Source organism: Perissodus microlepis, chromosome 14 (assembly GCF_051167445.1).
Source record: "Perissodus microlepis isolate ML-2025 ecotype Zambia chromosome 14, ASM5116744v1, whole genome shotgun sequence".
Classification (NCBI taxonomy): domain Eukaryota; kingdom Metazoa; phylum Chordata; class Actinopteri; order Cichliformes; family Cichlidae; genus Perissodus; species Perissodus microlepis.
Window position 1 is genome coordinate 1,931,516 of NC_140474.1, and position 19,591 is coordinate 1,951,106.

The following is a 19,591-nucleotide window of genomic DNA, read 5'->3' on the forward strand; positions in this document are numbered from 1 at the left end:
GTCAGCCATTGGTTTATGGACTTTGTATTTTGAAGCCTCAACATTTGCTTTATTGCTGTTGCTATGTTGGGACCATATTAGGATGAGGGATCAGAATCTGGAGTCATGCACACTATTGTTTCATTTAGTGTGTATCCATAAGATTCGTACAGCAGAACTGTAGAACTGTAATAGCAGGCTTGTACAAAGTGAGGCTTTGTGCACTCGTTTTACTTCTGTCACCCTGTTTTGATGCAGAATTCATTTGAAATCAGGCAAGAACTGGACTTATTTTTATAATGTGTTCTTGTGAATTGATTGTGTATCGCATATGTTTGATTTGACTTTCTGCAAGACAACAGTCGTCCGCTGGCCAAAAAAGTTTTCCAAATACCTCCACGTTTTCAAGCCTGGATTTAGAAAAGAATAGCAGAAAAAATCTGCACCTCCTGCTTCAGATGCAATTTGTGTTTCTGTGTTCAGAGGCAGCGGCGAGAGGGGAGACCTCGGCTCATCCAGCTGGAGAGCCTGACCAGGAGGAGTCGAACATTAACTCAGCTCTTCCAGGGCACCCTGCAGACTCGGCTGCTGGCATCGGCGAGGGATGACGTGAACGCCAAACTGCAGTCCATCACAGGTCAGCTGCAGGTATGCGAGTCAGACCTTCTGAGGAGGGTTTCACTTTTCTCTCTTCTTTATAATTGACTCTTTTCTCTCTCTTTCAGCTCCTTGTCTCAGAGTGGGAGGGATTTGAAGCACAAAGGGAGGAGCTTGTCGTTTGGTTGGCTGATATGGATGTCGCCTGAGTGAGGTTGACCAGCTGACAGGAAACACCAGTGAAAAACTGAAACAACTGCAGGTGTGGGCTTGTTTTGATATGACATCCTTGTTCACTTTTTCCCACCGAGGCTTCTAGACTTCTGATTGGCCAACATTTCCACACGGTTAGGAATATATCGCCACCTGTTGCTTTGGCATGTTCCTAGCAGCGTTTTCCTTCATTTCTGCGTTTACGTGTGGACGGGATTATTTTTTAAAACGAAAACGGAAAATCTCAGTGTTCAAAAATACCCGTGTACGTGTGGACGTAGCCTAAGTGATCTAGGTCAGCGGTCTCCAACCTTTTTTGCGCCACGGACCGGTTTATGCCCGACAATATTTTTCACGGACCAACCTTTAATGTGTCGCGGATAAATACAACAAAATAAAACTAGTACCGGTACCGAAAAAAAGAAGATTTATTCATAACGCACGTGAAAAGACCCAGGAAAACAGAGTTAACGATAAAAACGATAACAAAATAACGCTGAAAACCGATAAAAACCCTGAAAACTATACATTTCACACCTGAGCCTCAACTCTCGCGGCCCGGTACCAAACGACTCACGGACCGGTACCGGTCCGAGGCCCGGGGGTTGGGGACCGCTGATCTAGGTAGCTCTGTTTTCCAAGTTCAGTTAACGCTAGAAATGTGTTTTGGAGTTTGTACGTGCTTTGTCTCTAGGGGCCACGTATATATTTATATATAAACATATATAAATAAAACCATGTTTTGTTTTGTTTTTACATTAGTAATTCCTTTTGTACATAATTTTATATTGTTGTTAATAATAAATTAATTAAAGCAACAAAACAACCTGAAGAGCTGGTTGGGAGTAGTGATGTGCGATACCACTGATTTCCTTTCCGATCCGATACCAAGTAATATTCAGGGTGGTATCGACGATACCGATCCGATACCGATACTTTGTACAAAAACTTATTTTATTTATTGTATCTCAAATTATAGCATCATAATGATTACAGGACATCAGATTACTTATTATTATTATTTAATAATGCAGAGTTCATCATATAGAAATACAAAAAACTGAAGTTGTGCTATTTGAACACCTTGCCTGCCTGCAGCACTAAAGGACTCCGTGAGAGACGTCTGTCTCGCCCCAGCAGCACCTGTCCCTGTCCTCCTCTTCAGTTCGCCTCAACATACGCTCGTCATATTCTGTGATATGATTTACTCTGAGTTGTTTGACCATGTTAGTGATGTTGACACAACCATACATGCCAACCCTCCCGATTTTTCCGGGAGAACACCGAATTCTCCCGAATTTTTCCCAATTTTCCACCCGGACAACAAAATTGAAAAACCATATCACAGAATTTATAGCGCGGCCCAGCCAATTCCAGTTTCCAACAATGGCTACTACTACTGCAGCTGCTTAGTTTTAATATTACTCTTATTTCTCTTTCTGGGTCGCAAAAAAACTTTTAACATATTTTCAGGTGAGAATGTAGCTGTGTAAACTTCAAATATCTGAGCCGACCGACACATCGTTTTCAAACCCCCGCGGTCTTTCGCTGCTCGGGTTAAACATGATATATAAGTCACTTTGATAACTTAAAAATGTTATTGTTTGGCTTTTTCAGTGTTTTATTTGTTTGTGAGTAAATCGGTTTGGCTGAGATTAAAGTTATTAGATTAGATTGAATTAAATTTAACTTTATTAATCCCTCGGGTGGGTTCCTCCGGGGTTTTCACACAGCTGAATAAACGTCAAACAGAAAACCGATTAAACAGAAGTGTGAGACGGTCGAGAGTTTAGGTCAGTGCCCGCTTATATTTTAGATAGCAAGGAGCAGACGGCAGAGTTTCAGTCCACCGAGGGAGCTCGTGACGTACTACCCGGCTTTCTTTAGACCGCAAAGGCCGGGTCCTCAGGTGGAAGCAGCCTCTGAATTTGGACAACCCCCGCTGTTTCCGGGCCGGCCAATAATAACGGTGACATTTAACGTATTTTATCCGATAAATAAACCCTGTAAAATGTATTTATCACCCCCCCCAAACAGCCCTTTTGAATGTCTCCCTAGTACGGCCACAACACCTCAGTCTTGGAGCACTTTTTTGCCACATATATCGCAAACCACGTCTAAGCTCTTTGTGGAGTTAAAATACGTCCGCACATGACTCCAATTACACTCAGCCATTGTTGTGAGTGCGCACGCCAAGGGGCTGCGAGACATTTATACAGCCGTATTTCGCACATGACTATGAAAGGCGGAAGAGGAAGTAGTTCCTTTGAATGTAGACAATCCGAATGTTATAGTTTCTTTCCACTGTGTTCCTGTTAATGATAAACTACAAATTTACTCTAAATTACTAAAATATCGATATTTTAATGTGAGAATTGATTCTAGAACATAAATGATTGGTATCGGAGGAATCGATATTTCAGGATCGATCCACACATCACTAGTTGGGAGCCGAAAAATCCGGCTCCTTTTAGTGAGCCGAGCTTTAAAAAGAGCCGTAAATCCCATCACTAGCAGCATGGCCCTTTCTCAATTCTAAGTACGCAAGTACATACTCGCGTTCTCGGCGAGACCGGACTTGCCGAGAACGCGAGCGCGGCCTTGCAAATTGTACAATCCGGTCGTTAAGTCTGACGTCACTAGCCGTGTCTGGGCCTAAACTCCGCTGCAGGTCCATATATCAAACGATCACTATGGCATTACTGAGAGTTGAAAAACTGTCTAAAGTCTTTCATCTTTAATAAAATGATCAGCGTTCTGCTCTACCAGGTGTAACAATTGAGTTTAACATCCAGGCATCCATGAAAACGGAATTTATGACATTTAACGGAGTTAGAAGTTAGCAGGAAGTTAGCTCGCTAGCTTCTATCTAAATACAATATAGCATGTCCTGACTGCGGGGTTTTGGAAACAAATTCAAACGTACAGCTCTGTTATCACTTCCAACATAAATGAAGACAGAAAACTAAACAGCAGTGACGTTTGTAGGGTTACTGAAGTTTGGCTAGCTGGTATATAATGATGTGCTACGTGACCGCTAGCGACACAGCTATGTTAGCATAATATAAACAAGTTAACCTTTTTTCCACTCGATAAAAGTTAACGTGAGTGTTCTCGGTGGTCAGGAACAAATGTAATCGCAAGGCAGGATGCTGTAAAAGGACCAAACTTCAGCCAGGAGAACAACTGAGATAATCCATCCACAATACGAGGTTAGTCATTCATATACTGCTGCATGGGCTGGGCTGTAGTTACATCCTAAGGTTTTAAAAACTGAGCTTAAATAAATGATTAGCGGTAATAAAAGCCGAGGGAGGTCAGCAGTGATCACTGACTGTTTTAGGAGCTTTTTGAGATTAAATAGAAGAAAATACAAAACATTAAACATGTTAACAACACAAAAGCCATATTAAACACAGACTACTTTAGGCCCGGAAGTAGGATTCGTCACGTCATCACTTAACGACCGGATTGGATTACCAGCGTACTTGATGATGTCACACGTCTGGAGTTTTTACTGCCGTCCCCTCTTAATTTAACTGTGAGTAACATGTTATGAAGCTTAACTTTAATCACAGCCAAACCGATTTACTCAGGAACAAATAAAACACTGAAATAAACCAAACTTAACATTCAGAAGTTATCTAATTTACTTATATATCATGTTTAACCTCAGTAGCGAAATATCTATTAATAAAAATAGTGTACATGTATGCCTTAATAAAAACAAGCAAGTGAGATGTTAGAACGCTTTTATTTTAATTTTAGTGGACACTCAATACAATAGACAGCTGCTGGGGTTTGTTTAACCTGAGTAGCGAAAAGACCGCGGGGGGGTTGAAAACGATGAGCCAGGAGTCCGCTGTTCTCGCCGGCTTTAGTGATCCTTGACCTCGCTGTCTGCTATGGAGCTGGCGGGTCACAGACGTCTCCGAAAACATCTGAACACGTTTGGAAATATATGATATCTTAATAAATCGAGCAGATATTTGAAGTTTGCACAGCTACTTTCTCGCTTGAAAATAACTTAAAAGTGTATTTTGTGACCCAGAAATAGTAATATTTAAAAGTTTTTAGCCCCGCTCGTCCGCCATTGCCGCGTTTGAGTTTTGGACGAAATGCATTCTGGGATATTTAGCTGTACCAAGTCCACACAAGTCACCACCGATGCATGCTCGATAAAACGGGCGGAGCGAGAACACATCCGGGACTTTTTCGCGTTCTCGGCTTGATGCGTACTTTGAATTGGAACAGTACTTGGTCTCAGACTGATGACGTATCACGAGAACGCAAGTACGCACAACGTGGATTTTTTTTTGAAAAACTTCAAAAACAATTCATGTTTAATTTCATTTAAGTTTTTTTCTTTAAAAAAATGTTACAAAAACACACCTGCTGTCCTTTTTTCAGGTAGAGTGCTCTGATGTGGCAGATTGAATGAAGCAATTACTACTGTGAGTCACACTGTTAGTAATAGTTGTGACCATTTTTGTTCTTCCTTCCTGTTGTATTAGATTTAAACGTTGGTGTAAACAACTTTAACAACAGCTTCAAAAACATCTGTGTCACTGACACGTTGTTACAGGGACTTTATTTTCTTTTGAAACAGTGAACAATTAACGCTGATCATGTCTTGTTTACAGTTTAATTGGTGGGTCTGTGGGTGACATTTATTGTCACCTAGTTAATATTTGAAGAAACCCATAACTGCACTCTGTTTAAAAGCTGATTTCTATGTCATGTGAACTAGTCACATGAACTCCTGTTAACTTCATTTGTTGATGCTGAACTGCAGACGCGTACTTATATTGATACACTTTATTGGTATTCTTTCCACTATTGTCGAGCGGCTTTACATAATATTCTTTGTACTACTGTACATGTATGTGTGTCTTTACTTGTATAAAGTTGTGTGTGACCCTAGTTTGTCCTTGTGCTCATGTTGGTTGTGTCTTTTCTCCTTCTCGCCTTCTCTCAAGCTTACTTCTGCACCCTGATGCTCCTCAATCAGCTCTAATGGATCTTCTGGGTGAATGAGGCAAGTTGTGTAAAGCACTTTAAGTGTTTTTAGTAGAAGAGCACATGAAAGTTTACACAGCTGTGAGGTTGAGCTCTCCAACCACTTCCTAGAGAACATGACGGATACCATTAAAAAAGAATTTTCAGTGCCATGATTCGACTGTTACTGAGCCCCAAAAACAGAGCCAGATGGTGGGATTCGTGTTTTCAGTATTTGTTTTCAAAGTGCTGCTGGGAAGAGGGGGAGCTGGGTGGGCAGAAGCTATGAGCTATATCAGGTATCATATAAGATAGTACTCGTAGGTGAGAAGATGGAGAATGGCTGCTTGGATAACTGCTCTGCTTTGCCTTACTTGGCATGCACTGGGTGATGATGGCGAGGGTGGTTATCAGTGGGCTGGCCGGGTTTCAAACCAAGCGTGTGTGATTTTGGGGCTTTTTGGAGAGGCATGGCGCAGCTCATGAGTGTCCAACTCCAGGCCTCGAGGGCCGGTGTCCTGCAGGTTTGAGATGTGTCCCTGATCCAGCACAGCTGATTTAAATGGCTAAATGACCTCCTCAACATGTCTTGAAGTTCTCCAGAGGCCTGGTAATGAACTAATCATTTCATTCAGGTGTGTTGACCCAGGTTGAGATCTAAAACCTGCAGGACACCGGCCCTCGAGGCCTGGAGTTGGACACCCCTGGCGTAGCTGCAAGCAGAATGGCAAAAACCTGCTGATAACTGGAAATTCCTCGAGACGGGAGAGGTAAGATTTCCAGATGAGTTATATAGTAGCAGGTGTGTAGTTCTACAGAGAAGATGATATACAAAAGTTACTAAAGAGTAAACGCAGAGAAATGAAGACAAGAGACAGAGCCCATTTACTACCATGGCAGAAATACAAACTGCTGGAGATCTAGCACCACAGCTCCTAAATGCACAGCCTCTTGATTTCAAACTACCTGCAGATGTGAGTGGATGAGCTCAAGGAAGCAACTCCACACAGAGGTGGAGACCAGAACAAAGCTGCCTCAGACCGTCCGATCTGGCCCAGTCCCTGACTTTCACTCATTTAGAATTTATACATATCATGACTCAAAAGTCATGACAACTTACAGGAGGTGACACCATTAGTCAAGAAAAAGGAAAAGAAGCTTTGTTTTGAAATTAACAGAACTAAATAAAATGAGTGTAGAAGCTTGTTTCTGTTATCAATAAGTCCAAATTTGGGGTTATTAAATAAAAATTTCCAGTGAAATCTGCGAAATTGATGAAGTTAAAAAACAAGATGCAATATGCTTAATGGTCCATCTCAGGGGTCAGCAACCTTTAACACCCAAAGCGCCATTTGGACACGATTTCCACGCAAAAGAAAACACTGGGAGCCGCAAATACTTTCTGACATCTAAAATGAAGATAACAGTCTATATATTGTTTTTATACCTTTATGCTTTGTGTGAACAACTGAGGTGTGTTGCTTATGAAATCCATGAACTGCTATAGAGAAAATTACATTTTCTCTATATTTCTCTATCATGGCATAAATAAAATTTTTCTTTTATTTATGTAATTAACACATTTTGAACTCTTAAAGAAATATAACAAAAGGAAAGCTGAACTAAAATGATCCAGCAAACAAAACCTGTGGTGAGCCGCCACCCTTATATCGTCTTTGTGCTTTTGGAGCCTTGACCTGACTTTTAAAAAATAATTGGAAAAAAAGCTCTATGCTGCTAAAAATTGAAAAACAGATATTTGCAAAATTCTGCCTAAATATGTATTTTACCTGGTTAATGTGTGCGGCGGGGCGTGGTCTGCAGCGCCGCTGCAGGGGAGGCGGGCGCACCTGAGCGGCACCCGCAATCACGCCTCGCCGCCTTAACGTCTGTGCTCTCTATGCTGTTGTGGTGTTGTTGGTGTGTGTCGGGCTGTGAGCTGAAAAGCTACAGCCGGCTGTACAGCAACTGTGTGTGAAAAGTGGTCAATAAAGAGATGCTGAAAAGCGTGTTCATGGAAACATCGTCGAGTCTGCCGTGGTATGTTTACAATGGGACTTCTGCTCCTGAAGCTCTGCGCACAGCATCTGGAAATCGGGGCTGTACGAAGTCACTTTCATCTTTACGCAGGACTGTAAGCTGTCATCTGTCAGGCGCGAGCGGTGTTTGTTTTAACATAGTTCACGGTGGAGAACAGCTGCTGACATAATGTGGATCCGAAGATCCACAATTGGCCTACCTGGGGTTGAAAGTCTCGATAAATGCACGGCGTTTCAGCGGGTACGCCGGCTTCCGTGAGTGTGACGCTTATTTTGAGCGATCAAAAAATAATAGAATATAATTTTATGTTTGTATTTCAATATCACAATAATCTTCCAATTTAGAACTACAAGTTAACAAAGAACTAACATAAATAAAATACACTTCAGCCAATTACTTAAAAAAACCAAATTTATTTTCCCGAACCACGCGGAGCCGCACTAAAAGGACTAAAGAGCCGCATGCGGCTCCGCAGCCGCAGGTTGCCGACCCCTGGTCTATCTGGTGTCCCAACTACAATCACATGGTTAAACCTGAAGTTACCTCACTAAACCTCAAAGCCTGCATCACAGTGAAGGCTTCTCATATCACAGCACATGCAACATGGACTTTACTTTCTTTACTTTTGGGAGTTTAAATGTTCATTTTTCAAAATTTAAATCCTCTGGCCGTAGTGTTATCACGCTTGTTTAATATACTCTGACAATTAAGAATACCAAAAGACATGAAAAATATTTTCTTACAATTTTATTCTTGTTGTTTTAAAAATCTCTAAATTTCCAGTGGAGACAATTTAGAGAATTTTTATGTTTTACAAGAAATTTAATTCAGTCCAAATGAGTTCCAATTCACAATAACAGTGCTTAACAAAGTTAGTGGAACATCACCTAATGTAAGAATTTAAGAAATTTGGGGTGTTCTTATTTCTATGACAGGTGATGTAATAAATTTGTTAAGCACTGTATATGTAGAGTAAAAACCCTACAATATAAGAGAAGAAAAACCCCAACAATCAGATGATCCCCTCTGAGCAAGCACTTGGCAACAGTGGAGAGGAAAAACTCCCTTTTAACAGGAAGAAACCTCTGGCAGAGCCAGGCTCAGGGAGGGGCAAGCCCTCTGCCACGGCTGGTTGGGGGTGAGGTGAATCAGACTGCAAACATCTTAATCAGACATGTCTTACCTGGTAGGATGGACGTTCGCTGGAGAAAAAAATGGGTTAAATTGACAATTTCTTTCAAACACAATTATTTAAATATGTGTTGCAGTCTGATTCACTTTCACATTTTTCCTCTCTTTTCTTTTATAGATGGAGTTCATGGGAAGCTAGTTATGCCAGCTTTCCATGAACTCGGAACTTGTACAGACAGGAATACTCACGATTGCCCCAGTTGTCCAACACATGCAGCGTAATGGAGCGGATGACGTCTACTTTGTCGTCCTGAGAGACAAAACAAAAGCAAGATGGGTTAGTTGCATAATAGTTTTCTTGACTCTTGAAAGGATGGTAAATTTAGGAATACTGTGATTATTATGAGGGAGGATATACAGATAGCAAGGGGAGCTAACCTCTAAGTACTCTGGATAGAAAAGTCTATGTGCATGTGTCTAATGGCACAGTGTACTCACGGGTATCCTGAATGTTTGGAGTGGATCTCCATTTTCATCATAGACGAATGTTCCCAGGTGGACACCACTGTCGTCTAATGCTCTCTTTCCCTGAAAAGACAGAAATAAATACAGATAAAGTTGTTCTCTATATACACATATGTAAAATGCAACAGCTGAACAGTGGTGCAGTGGAAATCTGTGACTTACAAACACTGAAAACATCCTGGGAGCACTGGAGACCTTTCCAGATGGTGACACAGTCTTAGAAATGTGACCCAGTGTCACATGGCTGATGGCGATGCTGTGTGGCAGCTTAATTGTTAAATGTCCCTGGGAGCCCGCAAAACTCCAACACACTCCTGGGACCATGGGTGCTCCACCCTACAGAGAAAAAGAAACAAAAACAGAGTTCAGTTTGGACCGCTAGTGTTTGACTATTAAATCATGCAGATGTGTGAGATAGTATCTTGTTTTTTTGTGAAAGTAGATTATACCTGAATAACGACTCTTGGGCTTACACAGGGTGGTTTTGCGGGTATCAATGTAAGCCCCCACAGCTTCAATCCAGCCTGTTCTGAAAGGTAGGATGCTGAAGACTGTTCTTTAACAATCTTTGCTCCTGTAGATAAAAACACAGGGTGAGAAAGGAATCGCAAAACAACAACAAAGAAATTCTGATCCGATTTCATGTCTTACCCAGTTCCTCCAGAGCAAAGTTGGGCATCCTGTCCCCAACTGGAAGAAGGAAGTCAATTCTTTTTCGTAAGTCTATTAACTCCCTTTGCAGCTCTTGTAGCTGCCTTTCCACCTGTTCTTGTCCATTCAGTGAGTACTGCAATTGAGAAGAACCATTCATGTTATGATAGATAGATAGATAGATAGATAGATAGATAGATAGATAGATATAAAATAATAATAATAAACTGTCATTGTCTGATTAATTTTCAGGGAATATATTATGAGCTTCATATGTTTTTCATACCTCACTCATGAACGGGGTGGAAAAGTCCATTTTCAGCCCTCCAATACTGAAAATCAATCCTGGTGGATGAAGAGAAACAGAATAAGAAGAGAAGCTTAATCCAGAAGAAAAGCACATAGTACTAGAAAGACTGTAATTGTTTGTGGAAGGAGATCATTTACCAAAACACAAGGCCAGCATGAGGACCAAAAGTCCCAATGCCTTGATGGCTCTAAAGAGACCTCTGCTGCTGCCACTACTGTAGTCAACAAAACCATCGTTATTGTAGTCCACAGTGTCACAGTCAACAGTGTTGTATTCAACTGTGTCTCGGTCAGTATTGTCAGGGACTGGACGGGGACGTCGCCTTTTGAAAACTCTGCACAGAAAAAACAAAATCATGGAAGAAAAAATGTACATGGAAGAACAAATGGATTATGATTACAACACATGCATCTATGTCAGTGGATGACAACAAAGAACATGTAGACCAGCACTAACCTGTGTAAAGTCTCCTTGTAGGAGATTAAGGGCTCTCCTTGGCTGCCGTAATAGCCGTTAGACTGAAGTCTTTGGCTTCTTCTCAACATGGCTGTAAAATGAAAGGGAAACATGGGGTTAAGTGAGTCTCTGACACAAAGCTTATCAGACTTAACTATGATTTGAGCATGTTTCCATCAGAAGCAACTCTGTACAAATCAGTGCAAATTCTCTTATATATAAACTTCACGGTGCCAGCTTGTTCTTTTTAATGAACAGAATAATATTTGAATCACACCCATTTATGAAATCCGCTCTTAATAAAGAACTTTATTTTCCCAGTGTCTTCAAAAACATAGCCTCATATTGTTATGATTCATATCATAGCAACAGATCACAACATTTTCTTGCAAAAAAATCTCTTTCACATGTCAGTTTGTTTGTTCACAATGTAGTTTTTAAAATTCAGAAAAAGAGGAAATCACCACAGCGGTAAAGAAAAGCTCAAAGCAACTAAATGAATTTGGCCCAAAATCCTGTCAAAAGGTTTTAAGAATTAAAAACTCTTTGTTTTTATAGTTAATATACAAAAGGAAACAATTTTGATCAGACAAGCTGCGTCTAACAGGTAAGCAGTAAAATCACCTTTACAGTAGAATGCACTAAAAAGTGCTTTTCTGACATAATCAACTGGATATCATTTTTTAAATGTTCAGATTTGAAACATATTAAATGTAAGATGTGAAGCTAAAACATACTCTGTTTTTGTACTTGTTGATTTTTAGTCTAAAGAGCACTTACCTTCACTTAAAACGAAAGTTGAAGAAACTGTAAGTGCGCTTTTCCGTAAATTTGGACGTTTAGCACTTCTCACTGAACTCATCTGAACCAGAAAACTTAGGTGCAGGAGAAAAATTTCAAACCGCAGCTTTTTCAGGGACGTTACAAACGGATACACGCACAAATCGAATATGACGCACGCGCGTTCCATAAGAGCAGCGCTTCGTGTGCGCACGCGCAAAGGTGTGAGTGTAGTTCTGTTTTTTTTTTAAATGAAATTTGCTCTTAATTAAATACCTTTCCTTCTCAGTGCCTTTATAAACACCGCATCATATTGTCAACATTCATATAGCACAACACAGGCGCTCACGAGCCCATGTGCAAAGGTGTGTTGCAGTGAATGAAGAAAACTTTTCCATATTCACTGTCACTAATTTGTTTGATTTTGCTGTGAGAAAATTGTGACGTATATGAGAATGAGGCAAGACCACGGTCATTTAAATACGGTATTAAAGTGTAATGAAACCGTTTCTCAGAGGGAAAGTGTGATTTTAGGACACTCGAGCCAAACATTAGCGGGCATCATTCTAGCTTATAATCAACAGCGGATCCAATGCGGATCCGGGTCGGATGAGCTGGGAAGTGACGGATCCGAATCGATCCAAAGGTTGCCGGTTCGAGCCCCGGCTCCGACAGTCTCGGTCGTTGTGTCTTTGGGCAAGACACTTCACCTACCACGTACTGGTGATGGCCAGAGGGGCCGATGGCGCGATATGGCAGCCTCGCCTCTGTCAGTCTGCCCCAGGGCAGCTGTGGCTACAACTGTAGCTGCCTCCACCAGTGTGTGAATGTGAGAGTGAATGAATAGTGGAATTGTAAAGTGCTTTGAGGGTCTTGAATAGCGCTATATAAATGCAATCCATTATTATTATTTAAACCAACTGTCAACTGGTATTTTGTAAATATAACAATAAACGCGAATTCACTGTGTGATTGTGTAACTTTATTAGCAGGGTCCTCCTGAAATGCACCAACAACATTGAGAGTAACATCCTCCTCTCTGCTTCTTGATGCTCTCCGGTCGCTATGGTAACGCGTAAATAGTTCTTTCAAAATAAGACGCACGGCTACAACACGGGAAAAGACCCAGGGAACCCGACTTAACGATTAAAAACCCTGAAAACCATACACTTCACACCCGAGCCTCAACTCTCGCGGCCCGGTACCAAACGGACCCGGGTGTTGGGGACCGCTGCCGTGCAGAAGACACGGCACTAGATTGATTGACAATGGTCTACAGCAATCAGAACGCACAAAACAATTTGCTGTTAAAAAAAAAATAAATCAGCGAAACAGCGAGTCCGTGAAAGGTGAACCGCGTTATAGCGAGGGACCACTGTACAATAATTTCCAGTAGCACTGCTGATATATGAAATGGTGAGTTTTGAGGTTGTCTTCAAACAAGTGCATTGTACTAGAAAAGGGTGTTTGGAGGATTAAAAATGTAAAAAGTAATGACTATTTTATATTTGTGAAAAAACTTTATGCAGAAAAAGTAGCAAAGAAACAAAAACATAACACACGGACAGTTTTGGCCACGAAAAAGCTGGAGGGATGGTGATTTTTTTTTTAATAAACCCAGATTGTTTAAAAAAACAATTAGAATCAAATTTATTCATCAGCAGCATCAATAGTAACAAAAATACAATTTAGTTTTCGCTGTTTTTTTTTTGTTTTTTTTGTTTTTTTTATTAGTAATATAAACATACAAACAAAATGCACCATATATTACAGATTCAGAGAATAGACATTTCTTACATATTAGCAACTTTCATACATAGTGAAAATAAAAAATAAAAAATAATATAAAGATGGGGTCACATAATTTGACAGATTATTAACTCACTAAATCAAAATCTTCCATAAAGGAAACAAAAAAAGCAGCCTTTTTCTTTTTAACTAAAGTCAAAGATTTAACCAACAGGTTTAAGTCGTTTTTCCAGTAAGCTAGTGTTGGTTTAGTTTTAAAAAAGCGACATTTATGTATAAAATGCTTGCACAAGATTAATAACACATTAACACCATAATTAGCTTTCTTTTCTTTCAAAAACACTCCAAACATTATCATATTTAAGGTAAATGGGGTCATTTGAATCCCACTGGAATAAAGCCAGGTATGAAAATCCAACCAAAATATTTGTATAAAATTGCACAAAAAGAATAGATGGTCCAAATCCTCCTCTTCTGTTTCACAAAATACACAATTACCCGTTTCTATTTTGAATCTATCACTAAGGAGTCTATTTGTCGGGTAAATTTTATTCAAGATTTTAAATTGGACTTCTTTCCCTTTAGGAGGGATAGGGAAGGTGATATAATCAGTTCTTATTTTTTCAATTTCTTCCCTTTGGAAATCTTTTAATATGTAATTACGTCTAAGTAAATTTGGAGAATAAAGACTCCTTAATGAAGATCTAAGAAACTTATTATTGCATTTAACATCACAAAATCGAATACCATCTATATATAATTGCCTTAACTTGGGGGAGATGTCAGAATATATTATATCATTTACAACTATGTTTTTAAGTGACAATGGAATGGATTTTATAACCCGATTAAATTTACTTTTAGAACATTGGATATTAAACTTTTGGCAAAAATCTTGATGTCCTAGAACATGTCCTTCCTCATCTACAAAATGGGCAATTGCCCAAACACCTTTTGAGAACCAATCTTGAATAAAAATAGATTTCCTGTTCATCAGTATATATCTATTGTTCCAAATTGGGCTATTATGTGGAGTGAAATTATGTTTAAATAACATTTTCCAATAAAGAAGGACCTGTTTATGGAATTCAGAGAGTTTAACAGGTAGCTTAGTAATTTCAAAGTCACACTTTAGGAGAAAGTCGATACCCCCCAGTGTGTTAAAGACCTTACTTGGTATAAAAAACCAAATGGAGTGTGGATTATTTAGGAAGGATTTTAACCATTTAAGTTTCAAAACACCATTCATTATATCAAAATCAATTGCGTTTCCACCGCCTTCAATGTATGGTTTAACCAAATCATCTTTAGATATATAATGGCACTTATTCCTCCAAATAAAATTAAAATTCAAGCTATTAATTGTTTTAATAACTTTATTCGATATTGATAAAGAGTAAGCTGGATATATAAATCTAGATAAACTATCCATTTTGGTTAATAATATTCTTCCAAAAATTGTGATGTCTCTTTGTAACCACTTATTTAAGATTGTCTTACATTTGTCAACATTATCTAAAATATTCGCTTTTTCTAAGACTTTGTGATCTTTTGAAATTGTGATGCCCAAATATTTTACCTCCTTCTTCACCTTTATATCGTACAGTAATTGTGAATTACACTCCTTTAATGCCAATAATTCACATTTATTTAAATTTAACTTTAAGCCTGAAGCTTTTGAGAATGTAGTGAGTATTTGTTTTACCAGGGGAATCTGATGTTCATTTTTTAAGAAAAGAGTAGTGTCATCCGCAAGTTGACTAATTATTAAAAAATTATCCATAATCTCAATTCCGGCAACGCTGCTGTTTTTAATTAGAATTGCGAGCATCTCCACAACCATTATGAACAACAACGGAGAGCTTCCACACCCTTGCCTAATTCCTCTTTTGACGCTAAATCTTTTACCAGTACCATAGCCTAATGACACAGAGCTATTTATATCATTATACAGTATATCTATTATCTTCCTAAATTTATCCCCAAATCCAAATCGAGTTAGTGTTTCTAAAATAAAAGGATGTTCTACTGAATCGAAAGCTTTATAAAAGTCCAAGAAAAGAATAAAACTGTCATCACCAATTAGATCATTGTAGTCCAGTAAGTCTAAAACCAATCTGATATTATTATGAATGTTCCTGTCTTTCAAAAACCCTGATTGTGTCTCACTAATTATACTTGAAACCCCTTGTTTGAGCCTTGTTGCAACTGAGCTAGAGAAAATTTTATAATCTGTATTTAATAAAGTTATGGGCCTTAAGTTATCCAATTGTCGTTTATCTTTGTTTGGTTTAGGAATTAATGTAATTAATCCTTGTTTCATGCTAGACATCAATTCTCCCTTTTCAATACTGGCCAGTATAGCTTTGAATAAAATTTCCCTTAAGTCTTCCCAAAAAAATTGGAAGAAATTAACTGTAAGCCCATCTGGACCAGGGGATTTATTAAGCGCCATTTTCTTAACAGATGCATCTACCTCTTCAATTCTAAAGTCAGATTCACAAAATTCCTTAAATGATTCATCAATTTTAGGGATCAGATTATCTATTTGATCAAAAAAGACATCACAATCTGCTTGGGAGAACTGTGAGGAGTATAAATTGGAATAGAATGTAGAAGTTTCATTCTCCAAAATTTTAGGGTCGTCACATTCAATGCCATCAATTAACAGAGAAGATATAAAATTTCTTTTTTGTCTGCTCTTTTCTAAATTAAAAAAATATGAGGAATTTCTTTCCCCCTCCTCAATCCACTTGGCCCGTGAACGCACAAAAGCTCCTTCTGCTTTATTTAGGTAGAGCTGATCTAATTTAGTTTGCAACTCCATAAGTTTACTCCTTTCTTGGGTATTTAGATCATCTTTACTACAGCAATAAGTAATTTCTTGGAATAATTTACATTCATATTCTCTTTGCTTTTGACTTATGTTTTTACTGAATTGAATACTAAATTCTCTCATTTTGAATTTAATGAATTCCCATTTACTGATATATCCTACAATTAGATGATCAGCCATAATATCTTTTATAATTTTTTTGACTATGTTGCAGTAGTCTTCATTTTGTAAAAGTTTGGCATTGAACTTCCAATAAGTTCTTTTATTTGATTGTCTAATTCCCGATTCTAAGCACAGTTCAATAAAGCAATGATCAGAAAGAGGTGCATTTGACATCACAACTTTTACAGTGTGGTTAAGAATGATGTCACTTCCTAGCCAATAGTCTATTCTAGATTTACAAGCTCCATTTGGTTTAAACCAGGAAAACCTCTTAATTCCTGGATTTCTTACTCTCCAAATATCTGCTAAATTGTTATTTATCAAAAAATCTATAATTAGGTTATTTTTTTGTGGTCTACCTGTCCTTGAGGGCCATCTATCAGTCCATTCATCAGGAGTCATATTCCAATCACCACCCATTAAAATGTATTCTGTAGGGTATCGACCTTTAAGTTCAAAAATATTTAGAGTTATATCTTCTAACATAATTTTATTCTGACTTTCATTATTATATCCATAAACGTTGACTAAAATGAAAAACAAACTTTCAACTCTCATTACAGCAATCAACCAATGACCATTCAAGTCAGTCCGTTGTAGTACAAGATCCCCAGGAAAGTTATTGAATAAAATCGCTACACCCCCCGACCTCGTTGAGCCATGGCTAAACAGGATTTTGCTGCCCCATTGGTTTGACCAAAAAGATACATCACCATCAGATGAATGAGTCTCTTGTAGAAAAATACAGTTTGATTTTTTACCTTTGCAGTACAAAAATAAGGCTTTTCTTTTAACAGATTCTCTTAAACCCCTAACATTTAAAGAACCAAAACAAATGTTAACATTCAACATGAACTATAGACAGAATATCACTCACCACGTGAGAAAAAAGAAAAAAAAAGTACTAAATGCTGAGCTCCTCAGACCGCGAACAAGTTTCCACTATTTCAGTTTTTTGTCATTTTTAGTTCTCCTGTCTTTCCTCAACTTTGCGTCCATCAATGAAGGCATGTGGACCACGAAAGTAGGCTCGTTTACCCGCGCGTCTTGCCTCCTCCACCAGAGGCCATAGGCGCTGTTGCCTCTTGTATGTCCTCCTGCGGCAACATCTCTGCGAAGCTGAAGCCTTCTTGCTTGCAGGTTGAAGAATCTTTGGTGCGCCTCCACAATTCTTCTTTAATTCGCCTTTGTGTGAATAGAATAATGATGTTTCTGTTTCTGCCATCAACTCGTTTCCCTAAGCGGTGGACAATATCAACGGCCTCTTCTAAGTTCAAGTCAGGGGCAATCTTCTGAAGCGTTTGCAAAACCTTCACTCTAATGTTTTCGTCTTTGTCTTCCTTCACCCCTTTCAGCTTTAGGCACCACCTCATTCGGTAGCGCTCTTGTTCTCTCACTCTTCTTTTCAAGTCTTTGTTTTCTTTAAGCAGCTGTTCATTCGCATTTGCCAGTTTAACAACTTTCAGTTTGCAATCAACTATCTCTGCAGCATTAAACTCTACAGCCTTAGCCAAGCTGGCAACCATAGCTGCACTTTGTCTGTTTTGTTCTTTGATATCCTCCAGTTGTGCTTCAAATTTCTTGTCAAGTCCCATAATGGCTTCAAAAATAGTTTTATTGGAGATATCATCTTCCTTCTCTGAAGATTTTGTTCTTTTCTCCTCTGGAGGTTGTTTTGATGGAGTTGGCGGCGCCGAGTCTGCTCCCCGTTCTCGCTTGTTTAAGCCCACGTTGGCAGCTTCAGTGCTAGCATAGCCATGGTCACTGACTTTAGCATGCGACGACGTCTTAACATTGGGGTTTGACGGCACAAATTGCAGCTTTGCATTCTTAATAACCTTTTGGGCATCCATAGTTATAGTTCGAGTGGAAAGAGAATAAAGTTACTTAGTAAATTTTGCGGTCTTTCGGAGCTCCTGAAAAAACACGACTGTTCAAGCCGCCATCTTGGTGCCTCCCCAGCTAGACCGAAATTAAAATTTAACATATTGTTAAAGTCACTAAAATGGCGCCTGAAGCCTGTGGTGACGTGAGCTCTGTGTCTGCTCTAGAAACTCTGAAATTCTGTAGATCTGAGCCGTACATTAAATACTCACATGAACCTGTACTTTGAATTCTGTATGAGCTGTATAAAATACAGCTATGCATAAGTGTTTTGAATGAATAATTAGATTAGATAACTCTAACTCTAATGATATAGAAATGAATAGAAATGTGACATGAGAAGGTGTGTCTTTGACTGTTCCTGTATAACTTATTTTCGGACTAGTTGACAAGTTATGCTCCGGTCATTTGATGTTTCCAAGATAGATGTTCTTTTGTAATATAGTTAATTTTTCTTTGTATATTTCATTTATCCACCATCATACATACAAGCTAAGAAGAGGTCGTTATACTAACAAGAGGTATCAACGCTGGGCCAAAGTTCAGCACATGGTTAAAGTTTGTAATCCAGCCAGGGTGTAAATATCACTCAGCAGCCAGAGCTGAAGCAGGCAGCATCAACACATAAATCTACTCTACCCGGCTTAAATCACAAGAGCACCTCTGACCAAAAAGCTGTAGATTTTTCTTGTTTGCACAAATTAATCCAGATTCACATTAATTGTGTTCACAGCTCCAACAAAATGAGGAAGAGGAGGGGGAGAAACACAATTAGGTTGAATTACAATTGGATGGAAGGCGAGGACAAGGAGAAGGAAGCTTTGGATGAGGAGGAAGAGAAGCAGCAGGAGCATCTTTAGGGATCTCTGTGATGTCATTGAGGTTTGTTTCATTAATATGGTCCTCTCACAAGGAAAGATGACTTGTTTTAGTTCACTTACTTCCTGTATTAAATAGTGATGTGCAAAACGTTGTGGAAAACCACAGAGCAGGCACGTATAGGGCATCTGCAGGTAAATGAACATCAAATCTCTAAGACAGACTGAAATCTGTATATTTATCACCCTTATGATAAAACCCATGTCAGCCATTGGTTTATGGACTTTGTATTTTGAAGCCTCAACATTTGCTTTATTGCTGTTGCTATGTTGGGACCATATTAGGATGAGGGATCAGAATCTGGAGTCATGCACACTATTGTTTCATTTAGTGTGTATCCATAAGATTCGTACAGCAGAACTGTAGAACTGTAATAGCAGGCTTGTACAAAGTGAGGCTTT

The 19,591-nt window shown here is 39.0% G+C and overlaps 1 protein-coding gene across 1 annotated transcript; it reads right to left on the reverse strand.

Moving 5' to 3' along the window:
• Window positions 1–1,786: 1,786 nt before the first annotated feature.
• LOC146372835 (sperm-associated antigen 4 protein-like) lies at window positions 1,787–13,192 on the reverse strand. Its single transcript, XM_084951015.1, has 9 exons — window positions 11,681–13,192; window positions 10,901–10,991; window positions 10,582–10,778; window positions 10,421–10,479; window positions 10,135–10,270; window positions 9,933–10,057; window positions 9,646–9,819; window positions 9,457–9,546; window positions 1,787–9,268 (listed from the first exon to the last, which is right to left on the reverse strand). Exons 1-9 carry the CDS (start codon window positions 11,868–11,870, stop codon window positions 9,158–9,160), a joined length of 1,173 nt encoding a protein of 390 aa, XP_084807141.1. The 5' UTR covers window positions 11,871–13,192; the 3' UTR covers window positions 1,787–9,157.
• Window positions 13,193–19,591: the final 6,399 nt, after the last annotated feature.

Bases quoted from the DNA above. Each gene is read 5' to 3' on its own strand.
- LOC146372835 (XM_084951015.1), bottom strand. From the start codon at position 11,870: ATGGAACGCGCGTGCGTCATATTCGATTTGTGCGTGTATCCGTTTGTA. The intron at 10,480-10,581 runs GTAAATGATCTC...TTCATCCACCAG, and splicing joins CATGCTGGCCTTGTGTTTTG to GATTGATTTTCAGTATTGGA. The intron at 10,058-10,134 runs GTAAGACATGAA...TTTTATCTACAG, and splicing joins CTTTGCTCTGGAGGAACTGG to GAGCAAAGATTGTTAAAGAA.